Source organism: Sciurus vulgaris (genome assembly GCF_902686455.1).
Source record: "Sciurus vulgaris genome assembly, chromosome: 10".
NCBI lineage: Eukaryota > Metazoa > Chordata > Mammalia > Rodentia > Sciuridae > Sciurus > Sciurus vulgaris.
Genome location: NC_136470.1, coordinates 12,928,592 through 12,949,868, shown reverse-complemented (window position 1 = coordinate 12,949,868; position 21,277 = coordinate 12,928,592). Strand labels below are relative to the sequence as shown.

The 21,277-nt window shown below is 43.7% G+C and overlaps 1 protein-coding gene across 2 annotated transcripts in view; it reads right to left on the bottom strand.

Annotated features, from left to right (window-relative positions):
• Positions 1-21,277, bottom strand: part of TIAM1 (TIAM Rac1 associated GEF 1) — a 361,699-nt gene that overhangs the window by 45,159 nt on the left and 295,263 nt on the right. For both annotated transcript variants that reach the window (XM_079156417.1, XM_079156418.1), the window contains 3 exons: positions 20,334-20,415; positions 14,828-14,914; positions 9,526-9,750 (listed from right to left, as the gene is read on the bottom strand). In XM_079156417.1, the coding sequence (XP_079012543.1) occupies positions 9,526-9,750; positions 14,828-14,914; positions 20,334-20,415 (394 nt within the window). The remainder of the gene's footprint in view (positions 1-9,525; positions 9,751-14,827; positions 14,915-20,333; positions 20,416-21,277) is intronic.

Below are 21,277 nucleotides of genomic sequence, written 5' to 3'. Positions count from 1 at the left end.
GCTTTCAAAGTAGGGTAAGTAAATGAAGAGAATTTCTAGAAACAGGAGCTGTAGCTACTGGACTCAATAGATAAGAATATAAGTTGAAGAAAAGACGGAAGACTGGCAGATCTCACTGAAGGCCTTTCCTTACTCCAGAGACTGTCCCAACTATTCCTGTAGAACTGCGTTTTCAGCTAAACACTACTCACAAGGGCTGGGGTAGCTCAGCAGCAGAGTGCTGGCCTAGCTGGGCGAGGCCTGGGCCCAGTTCCCCCACACACACTCCCAAAACAAATAACAAGACACATTCAGGAAAGGGACTATAATAAGGACTTTCAAGAACCAAAGAGTGAGAACATAACAGACGGACACAACCTCACCAAAAACAATTCTCTAAAAGATGCATTTGAGGAAAACTAGAATTTTAAAAATTATATGATCCTTAAAAACAGTAAACAAGCTGGAAAGGTAAAAAGGGGATATAAACACACGTGAATCTTAGAATACAAAACAACCCCAATCTCCCCAAAAGGCTTTTAGGAATGAAAAAAAAAATTAAAAATGCAACCAGGACGATGACCAGGAATGATTATATTTAAAGCACTTCATGGTCATTTTATGCTTCAGGAGGGAAGTAGAAGTGTTAGCTTTGGTTTCTGCTAGATTAATAACCATGCACAAATGTTAAGAACAACCACAAAAGAGTAGAAACAGGGCACATAAATTGAAAAGTGGGATTTAAGAATGCAATTGAGAAGAGGCAGGAAATGGACGGAAAGAAGGAGGGCTAGAACCAAATAAGATCATAGAAACAAGTCAAAATGCACAGACCTTCTAAATCATCATAAAACATACTAAACCTAATACTTCAACTTTGTTGACATAAGCAACAACAACGTAAAACAAAGCTCCAGCTTCATTTTACAGGCAAGAAATGGAACTGAACATAAAGAGGAGAAGATTAAAAGGAGGGCAAAATGAATTCGGCAAATGTAAAGAAAGTTCTGTAAATGTCAGGCCCAAGATTTAGTGAGCATACAGAGGATGCAAACATCAATAATTTTATGCTTGATCCATGAATATAGTTCAAGTCCTATTCCCAAAGATGATGAATATACATTTTCCCAAGGATTAGCAACTTATATAAACAGTCCATCTAGGAAAGCACAAAATTAAGTCGTAAGCAGTTCCAAAGAATCTGTATTCATGCAGACCACCCCAGCAGCAGTTTTTCCTAAAAAATAAGCTTTTTACAAAAGAGCAAAAGACCAAGAACAGCAAAGACAGTTTTAGAGAGAAAAAACAAGATTAGGTACTTTTCCTACCAGATAACAGCACACACAGTTATAGTAATGTGACACAGTGCAGAGCAGCCTAACAGGACAAAGAGCACAGAAACAGCCCCACCACATGTAAAAGTGTGACAGACAGCAGGCTCACCACTGCAGATCCCTGGAAAGGAATGGAACATTTGATAAAGGCTGCTAGCATAGATTACCCGCACAGGACCCTAACTCACACCATGCACAAAAATCCGGGTCAAGTAGGAGTAAGCCAGAAATCAAGTAGTCCAAGCTGCTCATCCTGGATGAAAATATATCAGGCAAATATAGTTAAGAACAATGTATTAAATATTTCAAAATAGCTAGAAAAATGGAAATGGTGAATGTTTGAGGTGTTAGACGCGTTAATTATCCTGATTTGAGTATCACACAAAGTAAACACATATCAAAACATCATACTGTACCCCACAAAGATGTACAATTATTAATGTGTAAATTAAAAAGAAAAAGGGAAATGCAGAAGACAATGCTCATTATCACAGAGGAGAGGATTATCTCAACAAGGTATAAAAATTACAAATCACACAAGATCAAACATCATACCTGGCCAGAGGTGAAAACTTGCTTAGCAACTTAGTGAGGCCCTAAGCAATATAGTGAGGCTCTGTCTCAAAATAAAATATAGAAAGGGCTGGGGATGTGGCTCAGTAGTTAAGTGACTCTGGGTTTAATCCCCAGGAACACATACACACACAAACACATACACACACACACACACACACACACAAGTACTGTCAATGCACAGGGATTGCAGACTGAAAAGTTATCTTCAATACGTAGCAAAATATTAACATCTAAAATGTAACTCAATAAGTCAATAACTAGGTATATTTGATTCTAAAGAGCATATTCTTTTATTTTATCTACCGCACCATGCTTTCTGGCTTTGACGGAAGATAAATGGGAGAGAAAGAGATGGGGCAGAGTTTGTGGAAGACAGTTTGGGAAGATGACAAAGAATGGGAGCTCCCTCACCTTTAAGCTAGATTCTCGTGTCCATTTCCCTACCCCATACATTTGACCTGGCTTGGGACTCACTCTGACCATCAGACTGTAACATAAGTAATGATGTGTGAATATCCAGTCAGGGCCTCAACTTTGCAGAACCTGGTCTTGCCCACCCTACAAGCCTCCCCTTGAAGATGAGAGAACTCAAGAAGAAGGGACCCAGTTGACCATCTCCCATCGTGTGAGCAAGGCCAAATTGAGCCACCTGGCCCCCGGCAAACCACCAGGTGACAGAGCCACATCAGTGAGGCCAGCAGAACAACTGAGCTGCAGAGCCTGGCTTAAGTGGCTGAGCCAGAGAAGGGAGCAGAAATAAGGGTTGGGCGTGTTTGTCTCACAGCAGTAGATAACCATTAAATGGTTGGGGTAATTTAGAAATCAAAGAAAGCCAAGAGGCAGGAATTGATGGGGCACAGTTCAGGAAAGCTGAGGAGAGACACCAGGAAGGCTGGAATGGGAAATTCAAGTGAGAGAGGGCATGGTCTCCCTCCCATTCTTCAGGGCCGTCTCTGACACCCCCAGTTTAAGAGCTTCTACAAACACACAGTTGAGTGTTTCTGGAAACTTCACACATACAGCTTTGTAACGTTCCACTCCTGCTTCCCCTTTGCTACCAGAGACTGTCTCACAGCAACGGGCACTGAAGGGATGACTTTGTCCTGGACACTCCTACCCACACTTACCAGGACACCCCACACTACACAGCCCTGCTAACGGTCCCAGAGGAGCGAGCTGAAGGCCAGGCTCAGGAGGGCTGATGAAGTGGCCAGAGCGGGAGACCCGTGAGTCTCTATGGCGACACTGAGCTGACGGCCAGGCAACACCCGTGTTGCCCACAGGAGAGGGGGCGGGGCTAGGTCCAAGGAGATGAGGATGAACAGGAGGCCAGCACGTTGAGAGAATAAGAAGGCTCAGAGCTGGCTGCAGGTCAGGACCTACTGGCCATCTCAAAAGTCACCGTTAAAAAATGTATATGCTGTTGGGAACAGAGAAGATATTTCTTTGATTTTTAAATGACTTCCACATTATAATGTTTCTGTGGTTGAAAAGCCTTTGCAACCAGCACACCCCGCACACCGTTTGTAGGACAGACAACACTGGGATTCTGGGCAGTACAAACGCATGGATGTAAATTTACACTGAGATTTACCTTTCATTTACTTGAATTAGACACATTGACAAGACTTCATTTAAGGCCACGTGGGACTTAAATTTAAAGGAGGAAGAAAAAATTCTTCACCTGATATGGGCCCTGTGTGCAGATTCTCTGATTCAAACACTTCCAGAGAGGAATCAATTTTCGAAAGACCTTATTAATACCTGAGTTTAAATTTCAGCAGGGAAAAATGATTGGCAGGGAGGGGCAAGGAAAGATTAGACACAAGCTGGGACTCAATTGGTAGGCTCTGGTTTCGTTTTGCTTTCCAGCTGGTTACTGTTAAATGACAATGAATTACACACAAACACTCATAAGCCATTAGATCAGCATCAACTGCCACCCCCGCCTACAAAGCTAACAAACAAAACTGTTACCGAGCAAAACTAGTACGTATACTGAAAAAGCTAAATATACCCTATGGGAAAAAGGGGGGCGCACATTACAACATAAACTCGGTAGACAACTTAATCACAAATTTCACAGAATTTCAGTGTCTTTGTTTCCTATAGAGAGAATTTTTAAAATATATAAGAACTGTAGATTTAGGCCTGACTTGTTATGAAAGTTAATCATAAGGGACATTCATGAGCTTTAAAAATATAAAAGTGGAAGCTCTCGAGTCTCCAAAACACTTTTTCCACACGCAGGATTTGATGGGCGCCATCAATCAAGGCTGCTAGCATAGAAGATTACATGGAAATCAAGGCTAGGCATTTGGATTCCCCTCGTCCCAGCAGGGCCCACAGAAGAAGGCCATGTGCTAAGTGACAAAAAGCAGGGCACACAAACAGTTTACAAGACACACATGGCTCCGGATCGTATCGACAAACAAATCAGGGACCATGTGCTGCCTAGGATCTGTGAGACTTCAGAGAACCCGAACACTGGGCCATATTTGTTTGCGGGAAGATAAATCTGTTCAGTTCCTCTTTCCTTGCAGACCCTCCCTGCTGCCTGATTGTCTTCAGTTTTTAGATGGGAGTTCGACAATCTCCATGGAACATCAGACTAAAATAGAACCTTGCGTTTCACGGGTACGGAACAGAAGCACGTGCTGCCCAGGCACACTGAGCGCTGCCCACGCCTGGCGCTAACAATTCCGCACTGTGTCTCAAGGTGCCTTGGACTTTCATGGCAATCACAGAAGCCTTTCCTGTTAAACAAACGCTGCTTAATCTGCTCCCTGCAGGAGGGACATCTGTACTCACTGCAGACCACCAGCCTCCACTCAGCATCAGACAGATGTGCTCATCAAAGGGTCTGACTCTCAAGTCCAAGGCTGGCCCTAATTGTCTCTAAGTACCGTGGGCCTGCTGTTAGCCTCAGACACTCTGCTTTCTCCAGCTCAAATGCAGGAATAACCATTTTTCAAACAAGAAGCAACTTCAACCCACAGAGCCCTGGTGCTTTTATTGAAATACCAGGAGCTAGACACTGAGACAAACCAAGGCACCTGCCTGTCAAACAGTCAGGTGGAATTCTAGGACATATATATCACAGTGACATTCACTACAAAAATGAAATGTCCATCCTAAGGACAGAACCCAAAATAAGACAGACAAGTGGATACTTGAAAGCTAATGAGTGAGTAGTTACCGATGCAAATATCCTTGTTTTTAAATGGTGAATTTTATGATCTACACCTTTTGCCACCACAATTTTACTTATATTTGGGGGAAAAGTAGGCATTCAGAATAAGCATTTACTTTTTCTTCTCCCTTCCCTGGTTACAAAAAGGGGTGGGAGGAGATGCCAAAAAAGGGCATTTGTGTTGCAATTCTCTCAAAAAATGCTTTATAAAACTTTTATTTTTATTTTTTTAGTTGTCAGTGGACCTTTATTTGTAAATATGTGGTGCTGAGAATCAAATCCAGTGCCTCACATATGCTAGGCAAGCACTCTACCACTGAGCTATAACCCCAGTCCCAAAACTTTTTAAACAGTTATTTTAGATCTATATTTGCTTCTCTAAGTTGATGTTCACTGGCATGATTCTCCCACTGGGCGATATGGGTATCCCTTCCAGTTAACTGAGCGGGTGGTTCTCAGCTAGTCTCCACTACATCACTGAAGTCTTACTGAGACTGCTTTCATCACAGAACATCAATAACAACAAAAAAAATCTGGCTCAAAATGTTCATAGAGTTAGATGAAATCAAAATAAATCACACAAGAACATGGGAAGGGCTTTTGGAAACCTCACACAAATATCAGCTAGCAACTTCCTACTCCGGCGTCCCCGCCACTACCAGGGTTTTTCTAGAATAACAGCCACTGAAGGAACTCTCTTTTTGTCCTGGACATCCTACCAATATATACATAAACAAGTGCTTTACAAAGAGAGAGATGAAAGCAGTCCTGGTAAGACTTCAACCAGAACTAATGGATGGCAAGAGGTCAAGGACAGGAAACTGAGTCTCAGAGAACACAGATGGACCGTCCCCATCCAGTCCTTGGCTTTCTGTGCCAGCATGGCAATCCATGCACCCTGCATCCATCTTACACGGATGAAGAGGAGAAGAAAGCACTCTGTGGCCACCTAACAGATTGTCCCTATGAAAATCTATGTCCCTATGAAAAAGCAGATTCCAGATGCTTTAAGAAGCTACAGGAGCTTTGCAAGTCACCTTAACATTCCCACTGTCTTATCACTCTACCAGGATGAGAAAAGGAGGTGGGGGGTTTGTAATCAGAACTCAGGTAATGGCTCCCAGTGCTAGGGCACCTTGGAATCCCCCAGGGAATTGGAAACAGCCACAGTGAATGCCTTCGCAGACCCCATCACAGAGAAAGTGATGCATGAACTCTGGAAAGGGGCCCAGGAACCCCAGCATGCAAGACTATGGAATCCCTTTCTCTTCGCTTGGGAAACTATAAGCAAGGTGTAATTCATAAACTTAATTTTTATCAGAAAAAAATCAGCCGTTGAAGACGGAAGTGAAGGAAAAGCCAGTAAGGAGACTAAAAAATTAACAATCGTTGTTTACGGGCCAGACCATCCTCATGTCCCCCGTCAGAGACTGGCTTGGATACAGCATTTATTGAGTTCTTGCCAGGTGTTCTTTTTTTTTTTTTTTTTGGTGCTGGGGATCGAACCCAGGGCCTTGTGCTTACAAGGCAAGCACTCTACCAACTGAGCTATCTCCCCAGCCCCGCCAGGGCTTATTTTAAACATTTTAGTAACTCATTTAATCTTCACATCAACCTAGTAAGATAATGTCATCATCTTCATTTTGTACATGAGGGCACAGAAAGATTAAGTATGACTGTTTAAGGGCATGAAGCGAACATGGTAATGAATGCAGTCCCCCAAGGAATCTGCGTTCAGAGCCCACTTTTAGCCACCAGGCTGTCATGCTTCTATATAGACGCTTCGGTGTGAGAAAGAGGTCCAGAAATAACTCAACTGTGAAAAAGAACCACATATTTCCATCAGGATTCTCAGGGGAGGATCTGGCCAAGTCTGCGTTCTTGGGCTTGTAAGACAGCAAGAGCTCGGCAGGAGCAGCTTCTAGCAGACCCTCTCTGGCCGCAGCTCACTGGACCTCAGGGTCCCGGACACACTCACCTTGACTGATGGTCAAGCTTGCCACACATTCACTTGTGCCCACCTGAAGATGGCGTCTGTATCGACTCTCAAACCTGCCACTCAGGATGTTACTTATTTTTAGTTACTTCTAAACTTAGGCCAAGGTTGCCGTCCAGCTGGCCCATTGTATAAATTTTCTGTTGTTTTCTACTTTAACTGCAGCTGTGTGTGGATACTGCTTTATCTCTGCCTCATTATGGAGCAATATTATGGCTCATTTTATCCTGTTTACTTGCTTCCCCTTTTTATCTTTCACCATTTCATGGGGATTAGGAAGTAGAAGCGCCCAGAAGGCAGACAGGCCAAGACCCAGGCAGGAGCCTGAGTTCCAAGTTAGGACCATTTCACTGGGATAAGAAGAAGAATGAACAAATCTCCTAAAGGTGATTCTAAAATTGCAGCTTCCACGTGTTTTAAACAAGGGTAAGTTCAGTGGATGGAGTGCAGAACCTCCACAGCTAAGTGGTCTGTAGGATGTGGCAGTCAGCCATGGACTAAAACATCGTCACACAGAAGACAGGGCAGCCACTGTGTACGGAACACACTCAGATATTTATAAAACATATATACATATATAAAAACATATGCGTTTTAATTGTTAAAATTAGAAACATACATGCACACATTCATGCATATATATATATATATATATATATATATATATATATATTTTTTTTTTTTTAAGAAAAAACAGACCAAAACATCAACAGTGATTTCTTTAAAGGAAGACTATAAGTAATTCCAGTCATACTTTACACCAGTGTTTGGCAAACCCTGTCCACACAGGGCCTGGTAGTATTTGGGACTACTCAACTCTGCCATTGTAATGGGAGAGCAGGGGCAAGGTGTAAGTCACTCGGTGAGACTGTGTCCCAGTGAAAGGTTATTGATAAAACAGGCAATGGACTGGTTTTGGTCTGTGGATTGTACTTTGGTAACACTGGTTTTATATCTATAACTGATAGGAAGGGCTCAAACAGGAAAAAAAGGAACATAAAACCAAAAGACAATTTTGCACACACTGTTGCTTGGAGTATGCACATCCACGCTTATAAAACCCTTTAAATAATCTAATCTAATATAATGTGCCTGATTCAAAGTCACATACAGAAACAAGGCTCTGTGAGTGGAGTTTTAAGGAATCGATGCTGCCATCTTGTGGTCATATTAAAGAATAGCCTTCAAGGTCTCAATTTCCTTTTATTTAGGACACATAACTAATTGGAGCCACTTTTTTTTAAAAAATGCAACTGGGACATGAGTGCCACCATGACACATAAACCAAGAAGGTCACTAGTAAACAAATGCAAGCAATTTATGAAGCTGCAACAGGTTAAATTCTTCCAGGAAACCACTGAATGAAGGAATGAAGGAAACTTTGCAGGGTTTCTTAGCTGGTCAAGCTTCAGATGGTAATTTGAAAAATAACAATGGCAGGAAAAATGCCCAACTCAGATGTGAAAACTAAAAGACTTTTTTTTTTTTTTTTAACCCAAGTCAAGAGAAAATAATTCCGAAATACAACTTCCAAAACCCAGGCCCCAGAACCCAGGCAGAGACAATTAAACAAGAACCATCCCTCTGTCCATTTTTTCACTCGCTCGCCCACCTCTCGCTGAACAGGAATGGGTCACCGGTGTAGCAAACTATGTGCAAAGAGCAGGGAAGACAAAGACAAAGAACCTAAACCCACTCCCAGGAGACAAGCAGAGAGGAGACAGAGACACGAGAGAGTAAGCCTAGTATCATATGGTTAGAGCCCACAGGAAAGGTGTTTTGGGATCACAGGAGCTGAGGGGAGGGAGCAAACTCTGTGGGGTCCCAGGAAGACTTCCAAGGGGAGGTAGCATTCAAGCTGCTTCCATTAGGATGAGCACAAGGTTGCCAGAGGGAGCGGGAAGGAGAGGAAGAGCAGCAGATGGGGTAGGGCAGGGGGTTCCGCAGACGGGTGCACGTTTAGACTCTAGGTTGGAAGAGCCCGAGAGCCAGAGACCACAGAGCTATTCTGCACACATGTCCACTCTGGGCATCCCGACCATGTCCTTTCACTCAATAGGAGAAGCAGGACTGGGTGGCTTGGAGACTGGGATAAGACTGAGGGTCTCAGCCTCTTACATGATTCCCAGTAGGTATCTCCATATCTCTATCCATAGTCAAGAGATGGTGACCTCTAGTCCCTGGTCTTTTTCCAAATTAGCAAACACATTATAAAGCTTTCTATGGAGATCAGGTAGATTTGTAGAAAGACAGTTATTCCCCGACAAAAACACACTCCTTGACCCTTTGAAGTCTGCACAGGAAGCACAGAGTTGGTAATCAGCCCATCTCACACGTCTTATTCTGCATGCAAGGCAGAGGGAGCCCACTGAAATATGCAAGCCACAAGGCAAGCCTCCCAGGGCCTGGCTGAATGACGCTCTTCTGGCCCCCAGCCCTGTGCCTACCTGGGTTGCTGGTGAGGAAGGCCAGGGGGCTCTCACCGAGGTCCACAGGGCCGTCCACTCGGTGGGGTGGGCTTTCCAGCAGCTCCAGTCCGCCCTCCAGCTCAGGGTAGGTCCTCACCAGCAGGCCCAGTGAGGGCTGTGAGAGGAAGTCTTTGAGCATAGATGAGTTCAGGGTGCCAGCAACACGATTATTGATCTCGAGAATTTCATCTCCCGCCTTCAGGCCTGCCAACGCAAGGTGGAAAATTTTTAATGTCACATGCAGAAATCAGAACATAACAACTTACAAGTTCTGTCAGAAAGGGCACACCAAGCTCTCAAGGTTGGGGCCTCAGCCCCAAGTGCTGCTGCCAGCAGGCTACAGTGCTCCAAGTGATAATCGGGGGCTTGCATGGGATTGGACTTCAGAAGGTTCTGGACTCAGTGTGCCTGTCCTGACCTCAATACATCACCTAAACAAACTCACTCCTTATTCAATTGATGTGTTCTAAACATCTGCCAATTTCTCTTCACAAATGCAAATACTGGCCATCTTCCAATGATTCTGTGCTGTAATCAGGATATTTGGGGTACATTCATGTCTACTGATCATTTCTATAAAACCCAAACCTCTGGCTACAAATTCACAAGTGAAGCTTATTCCAAATACACTTAAAGACCAACAGTGTATACATGCAAATGCAATACTCTGTCCCCTCCCTTTCTAATGACATGGGACCTTGGGGAGAATATCTTTCAGGAAGTCCCCAGAGTTCTGCTGCTACCTTTGCAAAGCATGATGGGGGAGGGGCTTAAGTCTGGGACCCAATGGAACAGTCCAGAACAAGCCAACCTGGAAGACCAAGAAGTTGTGACTAATCCTGGAGCAGTTCAAACCTGTATGGAAGAAATATTCTAGCAGTTGGAGAAAGGGAGAGGCTAGGGAAGAACATGGAAAGAAAGAGTATCCTCTCAGCTAAGAAGGAAAAAGAGATGTGTTTCTTATTTTAAATGCTAAGGCAGAAAAACAAACTGAGAAAAGGAAGTAAATGAAGGGCAAAGACAAGTGAACTGCAGAAGGGAGAAGTGACCTGAGGTATCTGGGATCCCACCTCTGAATTCTGAAAAAAAATGATTCTACAAAGAGGTTCTCAGTTCCCAGTTTGACTGAGTCACACACCCTGGTTATCCTTACTCGGGTTTCCAAAATATTTGAAATCTGTTTTCTACCACAAAATACTCCAAGAAACAGTATGGTTGGAGAGGGAACAGAGGAGAAATAAGAATGTTTTTCTCCCTATCGGAGGCAACATTCTGTGAAGCTAATTTCATTGTTAGGTAAAAGATTTGGGCATCCTAAGGTTCAGATTGAACACACAAAAATTTCTACTTGTGAAAAGCAAGGTTTTGGGTTTTTGTTTGTTTGGTCTTTTCTTAAAACAACACAAATACTTACAGTAAGATATTAAAGGAACTTAATGTAAGTACAAAAAGACTTAAAAATCAAAAACACAGATGAGGTTTTTCAAAAAAGAAGTTCTAGGTCCACATGAGTGGCAGAACAGGAGTGGGTAGTCGATTGAACAGTCCCCCAAAATATCCACATGCCAGAACCTGTGAACATGGTCTCGTTTGGAAAAGGTGTCTTTGCCGTTGTAATTAAGTTAGGGAACTTGAGAAAACCTTTTGCTGGGTCATCTGATCCTAAGCCCAGTGACAAATGTCCTTGTAAGGACACAGAGGAGACCCAGAAGGAAGGGGAGGAGACATATGAAGACAGAGAAGGGGTCTGGAGGGATGCAGCCACAAGCCAAGGAAGAGCTGGGGCCACCAGACACCAGACAAGGCAAGAGAACAAGAGAGGATTCACTAGAGAACCTTCGAATAGCCACCTTGACTTAAGACTTCTGGCTTTTCCCAGAACTGTGAGAAAGTACATTTCTGTTGTTGAAAGCCACCCTTTTGTTGTACTTTGTTATGGCAACCGTAGGAACATAATACAGGTATGAGTAAGCAGGAGGAGGAAGCCCCATGATAATGGCCAGCAACGTCCCCCACCTGGATCCCTCCCTCACTGCCTCTCGTGGGATGGCTCTGTGACTATGGATACGCCATTGACTCTCTTCCAGGGTCGGTTTCCTCATGTGTGAGAGGGAAAGTGGGTTACATGAGAGCAGATGACGTAACCGGGTAAAACTCCATGGAACCCACTCACCAGACACGAGCTCTCACGGTTAATGTTCACTAGAAGAAACAGGAGAACTTTTCTGTCTGACAAAGAATTGCAGCCTGCTCAGAAATAATCCCCAGGTCACCATGGAAACAATGACTGACCATGGGAAAAGGCTGGAAGCATCCAAGCTGTCTAGAGTAACAGGGCACATGGCTTTCTTGATGGCTCGGTCCCTGTGTGGCCATCAGGAAAAAACTAAAGATGACAGTCCCCTCAGGGGACTCCAAGAGTAGAATGACCACCCCAAATAAACATGCCCACGGTGAATAAAGTGCAAAATACCATACTTGGACACAAAATGTCAATTTTGTGAGGGGAGCCACCAGGAGCTCCCACCGAGGGTAGCGCGTGTGTGAAGGCGAGCAGGTGGGTGTGGAATCTGGGGTTTACGCCGTCTAGCCAACAGCCCATCGTGGCTAACCAAAGTAAAGAAAAACGAACCGAACCTGAATTCGTGCAAATGGAACATTCAGATCCAATAAGGCCACATCCCACTGGGCTCTCCCTGGCTGCAACAGGGTCATTTTAAGAGGGACACTGAGATCCCAATAGTGTCCAAAGAGCAATGACCAGATTTGGATTCCACACTCTAGTCAGTGGTTCAAGGCTCTGGAAGTGTGGCATCTGGACAAGAAAAGATTTAGTCGTCACAATAGGACAGCTATCAAAGTCTGGCTACAGAGAAGAGCAGACTCCACTAACACAGGAGCTGGAGGCTGAGGAGGAGGACACTCTATGATCAGATGTCACCCACAGGAGGATGCATGGCCACAGTGGGTCGGCCATTACCAGGGGTGGTGGAGAGAGGGGACTGAGTCTTCAACTGAAGACTAGATCTAACAAAACACAATATAATACCCTAACAATACCCTCTTGACACTGCCGTCCACACAGGGGGTGTCCACATGTGGGTGCCCACATGTGGGTGTCAGGCAGTTTGTGGCCCAAGAGGAGGACAATGCTCCTGAACTCCCACATCTGTAGAGAAGAGCGCTATGTGGGGGAAGAGGGTTGGAGCTGAGAACCGTCTGTTTTCATCAAATACCAGGACTTTGAACTAAAACAGGATGTGACTGAAACCAGCACAGCAGCAGACCTCCCACCCCGGGGCCACACCAACCAGCACACTCACTGTGCTAAGGAGATAAAGATCAGGCTTTGGGGTTCGAAGGGGAATAAACCTTGTCATCATCTCTGGGCTTAGCTGAGAGATGTGTCTGTATCAAACTCTGGCCTCTAGGCTGTCAATGACCTAGAAATTACTGAAGGAAAAGGAAGGAAAGTCCTGCTTCACGACAATTGGCAGATAAATAATTCTGACTTGATTTCCCGCTTGCCCTCTCCTTGTCACTTCTAGGCACAGCCGTGTCTGTGGGTGGCGCTTCTCCAGAGTTTACAGCCCAGGGCCAAACAACCTGCACAGGCAGCCCGCGAGCCATGAACCATCCAGAACTATGCTGATCCAGAATGTGGAAGAAGTGGGGAGGGCCACACTCCTCCGTACCCTGGCTGCTCTATTCAGCCAACTTTAACAGAAGACACAGGGGTAAACACCTCTAAGGACAGGTGTCCCAGGCAAGTTTGCCAGTGACATTCAACATGTGTTATTTCACCACTGTCTTAACAAATCTAAAAATTCCACAGCAAGAAGAAACCCTTACTACAGTAAGCATAGCAGGATGCATAGTGTCTCCTCAAAATTCACGTCGACCCAGAGGGTCAGGATGTAACCCTCTTTGGAAATAGGCTGGCATGTATATTGCAGAGATAATTAAAATGATATAGTAATTATATTATATTGCAAATATAATTAAGCTCAAAATGACTTAGGGTGAGTGTTATACTAAATGAGGGTGTTGTTAGAAGGCCAGGTAAAGACAGGAGGGACACACAGAAAGGACATGTGACTACAGAGGCAAAAGCTGATAACAGCTACAAACCAAGGAATGTCAGGAATGACCGGCAGCCACCAGCACCAGGAAGAGGCGTGTGACACATTCTTCCCTGAGAGACACAGAAGGAATCGATCCTGCCAATGCTAGTTTAAGACATCTAGCCTCCTGAACTGCGAGAGAAGCGTCTGTAGTTTGAAGTCACCCAGTTGGTGGCTGTTGTTACAGTGACCCTCGGAAACTCACAGTGAGTAAATACAGTCATCCCTCGGGATCCTCGGGGGCTTGATTCCAGGGCAATCCCAGCACATCAAAACCTGTAGATGCCCACGTGTCTCATGTGAAATGGCACAGTATGTGCATATCATCTCCAACATCCTTCTATATACCTGAAATCCTTTCTAGATTGCGTGTTAATACCTAACGCAGTGTGAACACAGTGTAAATAGTTGTATCGTTTCGGGAATAGTGAATGACAAGGAAAAAAGGGTCTGTAAGTTCCGGAAGGACTCAACTTTTTTTTTTTTCCTAACTATTTTCGATCTGCAGTCAATTGAATCTGCTGCTGCAGAATCCATGGATGTGGAGGATTGATGGTAATGCAGGCTAAAAAGATTCTCCAGGAGTAGAAAGAGGATGGAGATTCAGGATTCCAAGAGCAGCCTAAATGCATTATGAATCCTTTGAGGGCAAACAGGAAAAAGGCAGGATGTGGTAGGAAAGAGTTCTGCAAGGCGGGGGCACAAGGGCTGGATCTTGAATCCCTAGGTTCTCAACTTCTGCCAAGATTCTCCAGGAATGGAAGCAACAGTATATATGCTTCACAAGACTCTACCGACTCCGGCAAGGGCCAGACAGCTCCGACCAGTGCAGAGAGGCCTCCCACAAGTTCTGCTCCAGCAGAACCCCCTGCAAACCTCCACAGCCTCCTAGAGATGCAGAACCACCAAGTGTGGTTTGAATGGAACTTCCCACCAGCACCACAGAAATGGCCTCCAAATCGGATTTAAAACCCAAGAAGATGACATTTCTTGCACACCTGGGTTAGAATAAATCCTCATTCTTTGGAAGGGTTTGCAATGTGCCAATGTTCAAACACATGTCACACAAGAATCCTCTGGGCAGATCTTTCTCATCCACCAACCAGAGAAACTCAAAGGGAATTGCAGAAAGACAGACATGACACTCACAGACTCACCTTTCTTGGAAGCTAAACCAGTTTCCTTTACACTGTTCACGTAAAGCCTTCGAACACCATCTTCTTCCACCGAAGAAAGTGAAAACCCTGCAAAACACGAAAGAACCAGGACTCATACCTTCTGAATGTTTAGCAAACAGGAAGTTCCTGCTGTGAACCAGGTGTGTTTAACATTTTGGGTTATAGTTTGGAGCCAGAGCCTTACCCCACTCAGATTGTTTTACAAAGCAGAAAAATGTGTTTTTAGATCACTCTAAAAGAAGTTGCTCCCTATAAAAGTAACTATCACCTGGTGCATCAATCTTCACATTACCCACCCAACCACCCACTTGGAAGAAGCTATTTTGTTTTACCTTGATTTCTGGTAAATGTCACCATTTTGCCTTTTACGTACTCTCTTCTGCTGCATAGAACCGATTAGCTTACCTCACTAGGGTCCCTTGCATTGTGCCCTAGGATTTGTCACAAATGTCCCACTCCGTGATGTGCTCATGTATTTGTACTGCCATATGGGCATTGCTTAACAAAATTCTGCAGGCAGGGATAAGTAGTAACTCACTTTACAAACTAAAACCAATTAATTGATTACACACTCCACTTCTGATCATAGGATTATGAGCTAATTAATCTTCAGCTTTCTTACTACTTCAGAACAGACAGAGGAAGACCCAGGTACTCTGGGTCATTTCAGGGATGCTGGGTACTCTTTTGGTTACTAGTTTGGGTCACCCTGATTCTGGATGGCCTCGTGACAAACTCCTCATGAGTGAGCTGAATATCCACACCAACTCCTACTCTACTGGAGGAAAAGTTTCTTGACACACACTCCTAAAAGGTCCACGGGAATGAACACAGTGTAATAATTTCAAGTCTGGGGAAAAAAAATCTCACACTATTTATGGATCACTGCCTAAATGCTGAGGGAAAGGACACAGTGGTTTAAAAAAACAGACAAGCAAAAAAGAAAAGGAGTACTTCATTACAAAGCTGGGTACCAGGGACTCATTGAGACTTTTCAGGTCATGTCCAAGTCAACAAGTGGGTTTTTGTTTAGTTCACGGGACCAGGAAATGGACAACCTATGTGGGCAAAGTTGCCTGTGGCCAATGCCCACACCCTGGGCACTATAACTCCCTCAGAGAGCAAATGGCACAAAGCTGCCCAAGGACTTTCCAAAGGCTTCCTACTATTCTATTTTGAATGCCATTCTGATAGAAACTTGTAATTTTCAGATTTTCAAGAAGCTTCAATGAAATAAAAATATTTTATAGATGAACCATTGAAGTGACCTTAGCCTTAACACAGGCATATTTATTTGCATTTCAGCAGTTTTCTCCCCATTTATCTATTATTACAGAACAAAGGGATGGCAAGGCAAAGAATGGGTAGGAGTCCATCCTGCATGGAATGGCATCTCCTCTCTGAAATACCTAATTCTATAAAATTCTGAGATCAGTAATTTTTTTCCCTCCTAAAAACAAATGCACCCTGACGGGGTGCAGAGGGAGCAGCTTACTTAATTTAGAAGGTGGCAGAGGAGGCAAAGTTGAGGGTCTACTCTAAATCACCGTGAGCCAAAGCTGTTAGAGATAGGTCAGACGTTTATCTCTATTATCATCTCCTTCCTCGGTCTTCTTTTTAACAATCAAGAAGTTAAAAACAAGGAGAGAGAGCCAGGAAGCCATCCAGTCCGAGGACCACAAATGACTATGAAATTTTGCACCAGATAACAGGGTACAAAATAAGGATGTGAGAAGCAAAATGTACTTCTCAAGTTGATGGGAAACTCTCTGTGACCAGAAAGAGGGCAGAAAAAAGGGTAATGTGTCTTTCTGAAGAAGACCCAAGGAAGCCCAAATGTGCAAATGTGAAGAGCACTCTGCTCTGTCCTGGGGCTCATACTGCCAGACACCTCTCTAGGGGTCAGGCCAACAGGAGCTTCTATAGTGTTCCAGAAAGACAGCTCCCCCCACTGAACCACACAGCACATGCCTGCTGCAGGGTCTCTGTCACCATCCCCTGCACTGACAAAAATGAAGAAAACAATCAACACCCTACAACTGGTTTATTCTGAGGTGACTGAAGAACATAATGATCTTAAGAGTTGACTGGCAAAATCAGATATTTTTTTCTCTTCTAAATAAAAGAGCAAAACTCTTAATTCTCAGCAAATGGGTCAAACACAGTCCAAAATGATTGCCAACAGGGGGCAGAAGGAGCTCATTTATATACACCCAACCTATCCACCACCTGGAAGGCAGTCACTTGCAAAAGCAGGAAGGTGTTGTGTGAGGAAAACAGAACGATGATCCTGAGAGGGCAGAAAGGGATGAAAACCACGTGAGGAAACTAAGAGCAACTACCACAATGGACAACCCGATTCTTCATGCTGGAAATTCAAACGTGAGACCCAGAGGAACACTCAAAACTGGAGTCCAGGATACAGTGAATATCCACACTCCACCCTAAGGAGGACACGTGTGTCAAATACAATAGGATCAGAAGCATCCAGAGAAGAGGAATGCTCAGTGGCTGAGCTGGTGCCTACTGGCCTTGAAGGCAGCCTGGGTGTCATGCTGGGTCTAAGAATCATGGAACCATCTGGGCTGCTTTCCACAGTATGGCCTGGGAGTGGAGAGGAAAACAAGAGACAGAGATTAACTCAGTGTTAACTCTAACTTTGTGTCACGTGCTGGATGGTGAGTTCATATTTTCCTTCCTCAAGTGTTGTAAAATAGAAAGCAGCATCTGTCTTGTCTTGTTAGGGTTTGTGTGTGCGTGTTGGTGCTATGTGCTACTAGCTTTTCCTTACATATAAACCGAGCATATAAAGGGAAGCCATGCTTTGGTAGGTGTCAACATTGGATGCAGATTAGCTGACTTTGGACTCCTTAGTAGCTCTTGAGGTCAGAGGCAAGCAGGTCTCCTACAATTGCGGGTGCTCTTTAACCTGCTCAGCCACAGGCAAGTGGAATAGTTTATCCCAGCAGAAATCAGAGCACTGAGAAGAAATGGCTCAGCTGAGGTCACTGGCCATGCACATCAGTGCCTTTTCAAAGCAAAGTTCAGGAACTGGTGCCAAGTGTTTGCTACTGACAGTAACATAAGGGCAAGACCAAGACTTACCCCTGAGAACTCCATACATAACTGGACATTGCCACCACCTCCAAGCAAGGGGCCAGGTGCTTTACAAAAGGAGTGGCAGTTACAAAAGGCTGGAAGTTAAACCCAAACACCTGCTTCTTTGCATCAGAGAGTTTGAGAGGTGCTGTTTACAATACCATGTGGACTGCTGCCTGGTGCCACACCCTCAAGATCGGAAGGGAAGTGGCATCTGGGAGCAACTTGGTCATTTTAATAAAATAATATTTTAAAAATACCAAGTTCAGTGGTCCCCAGTGGTCCTCCATCCACAATTTCACTTCCCATGGTTTCAGTTACCTGTGGCCAACTTTTGTTTCAATATATGGTTATAATTGTCCTATGTTACTATTGGCTATTGTTAACTTCTTGATGTGCCTAACTTATAAATGAAACTTCATCATAGGTATGTACACAGAGGAACACATAGTGAACATGGTCTGGTACTGTCCACAGTTTCAAGTATCTGTGCAATACCTTGTCACACATTCCCCCAAGGATGATGAGGAGCTACTGTGTTGCAGTTTTATGCCAAGCTCCTATTTCTGATTTCCCAAATCACTCAGTATTAGAATAAGAATCCAAGGGCTTGGAAATTCAGCCTTCTGTAGTTTAACCTCACTCAACAGAAATGAAATCAACTAAAGAGAAAAACAACAATCATCATGGAGCATGAGTTTGGAGGACCAGACACTTAATTATACCAAGGCCACCAATTATGGCTTTAATCACTGAGGCCACGCTTCAGCATGATAAGCCTTCTGTAAACACTGATTCTTTGCCATCCAAATCATACTCCAAGCCTTCTGATGTTTTTAGTCCTAAGGTCAAGCAGTAAGTAGGGTAAAGGTGTAAGACAAGTGGCCAGGGCTTCAAAATTCAACTCTTTTCATCAGATAGAAACATTCTAATGAGCATTCTGAGACAAAGATTGTTTGCCTGTGAAGGTGCGGAAGGAATATAATATCCTGCTGTTCAGAAAAGGGTTTGAAGACCTTCAAACACTAAAAAGCAACAATCTGATTCAGAGAGAAATCTTAAGTGTGCATATGCAACGGTCTTTATGTCATTTCCTGTGGAAATCTCCTTCTAGCATACAGTAGGCCCATACTTTTCTGCACCCTTGTAGGCAGGTTTGACTGTGCAACTTGCTGTGCCCACTGATTGTGTGTGAGCACACACTTGCTTCACCACCTCCTCTCTTTCCCTTCCACAAGCCACAATGTCCCAAGTGACAGCTGCTCAAGGTCTGGGTACTGGAATAACAACCCACACAGAATGCATGGTAAACATGAGAAAGAATTTCACTGTTTTGAGCTGCTGGGCTTTGGTGACTGCTTGTTACCTCAGCTAACCTTGCTACTCCTGACTGATACAGCACAGAACGGATTTCCCCACCCACTTTAGTCAAGCACCAACTTTGTTACTATTTAAAACCTACAACAGCTTAAGACTAAGTAAAGAAGACTACTACTCTTAAACATATGGAAAGAATTACATAATTGATCACACCAGAATGTAGAAACACATTGACATAGTGGGCCCGAATACGATTCTTTGAAAGACCTGCTTACAAGTTTGGTCCTTGGCTAGCTTCTGGGAACTTGTACATGAAGAGAGTTTCCGACATCCTTACATGGCTCCTGGTACCCAAACTATTTGCAAAAGCGACATGATTTATGGTAAACACCCATTCTCCTCCTGAGCATCCAGAATTTTTTGTGCTGGGCAAAAGCTGTCTCCATGAGCAGCTTCCCATGGAAAGCCCTGGCACTGTCTCTAAGGAATGTCCCCGGTAGGCAGCATTTCCATGTGGTTATCACAATTAACCTGATAAGACTCTGTGGGGAGAACTGTGGAAGCTCAGGCAGGGTTCCCCAGATGTGTACCTTTGCTGATTTTGCTTTGTGTCATTTCTTGGCTATAGACAGTCATGGATCAGACTATGTGAAGTCCTTGTGGACAGTCAGCAAACCTGGGGGTGGCTTGGGGACCCTGGATATAGCACTAAAATAAGTCCCTTCCACATTACCTGTTGGGCAGACAGTGCTTATGTCTCTGGGAGAGGAATGCTTATGGATACTCCCTTCATATGTAGAGCACCACATATTATAAAATAACCCATTCCCAAGATATCCCTGTTTTCATGAGAGTAGAATCCCAAAGATTCTACTGAAGAAAATTAAGGCTGAAGTCTTAAAGTATCACTTTTCTTCCCAGTTTGGCTGCTCTGAACAGTAGAGGAGCCAGATGTGTTCTGTTTCAAATAGGCCCCAAAGACTTTTTATTGAGTTGTAAATCAGTACATGTTTAACAGAGGAAATGCTGTGACTTGAACACAAACACCAAAGACAGACAAACCTACCGTAATTATCAGCGGCCGCATCTGATTTCTCAATCTGAATATTCTGAGTGACTTTTGGACAAATTTCAATTTCTTTATACAGCTGCAAATGACAAAGAGGAGTCTGATTAGGATTTCATTATAAATAACTTCTTAGGAATGGTCATCATTTCATAAATCTATTTTTTCATGATTGATACTTCAATGGAAATTCACATCACATCACAATCTTCTCACTGGATGGAACCTATTAAGAGTCAAAGCAGCAACCAGAATTCACATTCCCAAACTTAGCTACAGCTTCGTTTCTAAATAATTCCCTAACATCACTCTGTGTGTCTATTTTTATCCCACTCATCTATCACAGACCTGAAAAATAATGCTAAAGTATCAAAATCTCTAGTCCTGGGGTGGGAAGTGTTAAAGAGGTTGTACTGATGCTGGCATGGGTCACATGGAAATAGGCAAAATCTCCATGCTACCAGTCTTCTCTGTTCATGTATGACTCTTACCTAAAAAGTTCACCAGAGTACAGACAGGTAGAGACACAGGTTAGCCTTGAAACAGAAAACAAATTATGTGAACAGAAGGTATTCTCTTTTAGCCACTGAACTTCAACAGAATTAGCTAGAAAAATTAAGTACATAAATTAATTTCCCATCTAAAAACTCAAGCCTAGAGAAAGAGTTTCTGTATTAAGCCAAGATAAGAACAGTGAAGAGTGGAGAGATCAGAGACGCTGCCATTTAATTTAATTGCTGTTTTGTTATCATATGTCTGCCTACCATCATCAAGACCACAACTTCTTGAAGTTCCACCTGTGTCTTTCTGCCTATCTCATACTAACTCTATGAGAAAACTGTGATCTCCATTTTGCAGATGAAGGGAATAAAACTGGCGGGAAAGTACTTGAATAAATCGGTAAGGCCAGTATGGGCAGAGCTGGGGTTTGAAGCTGTTTTTTG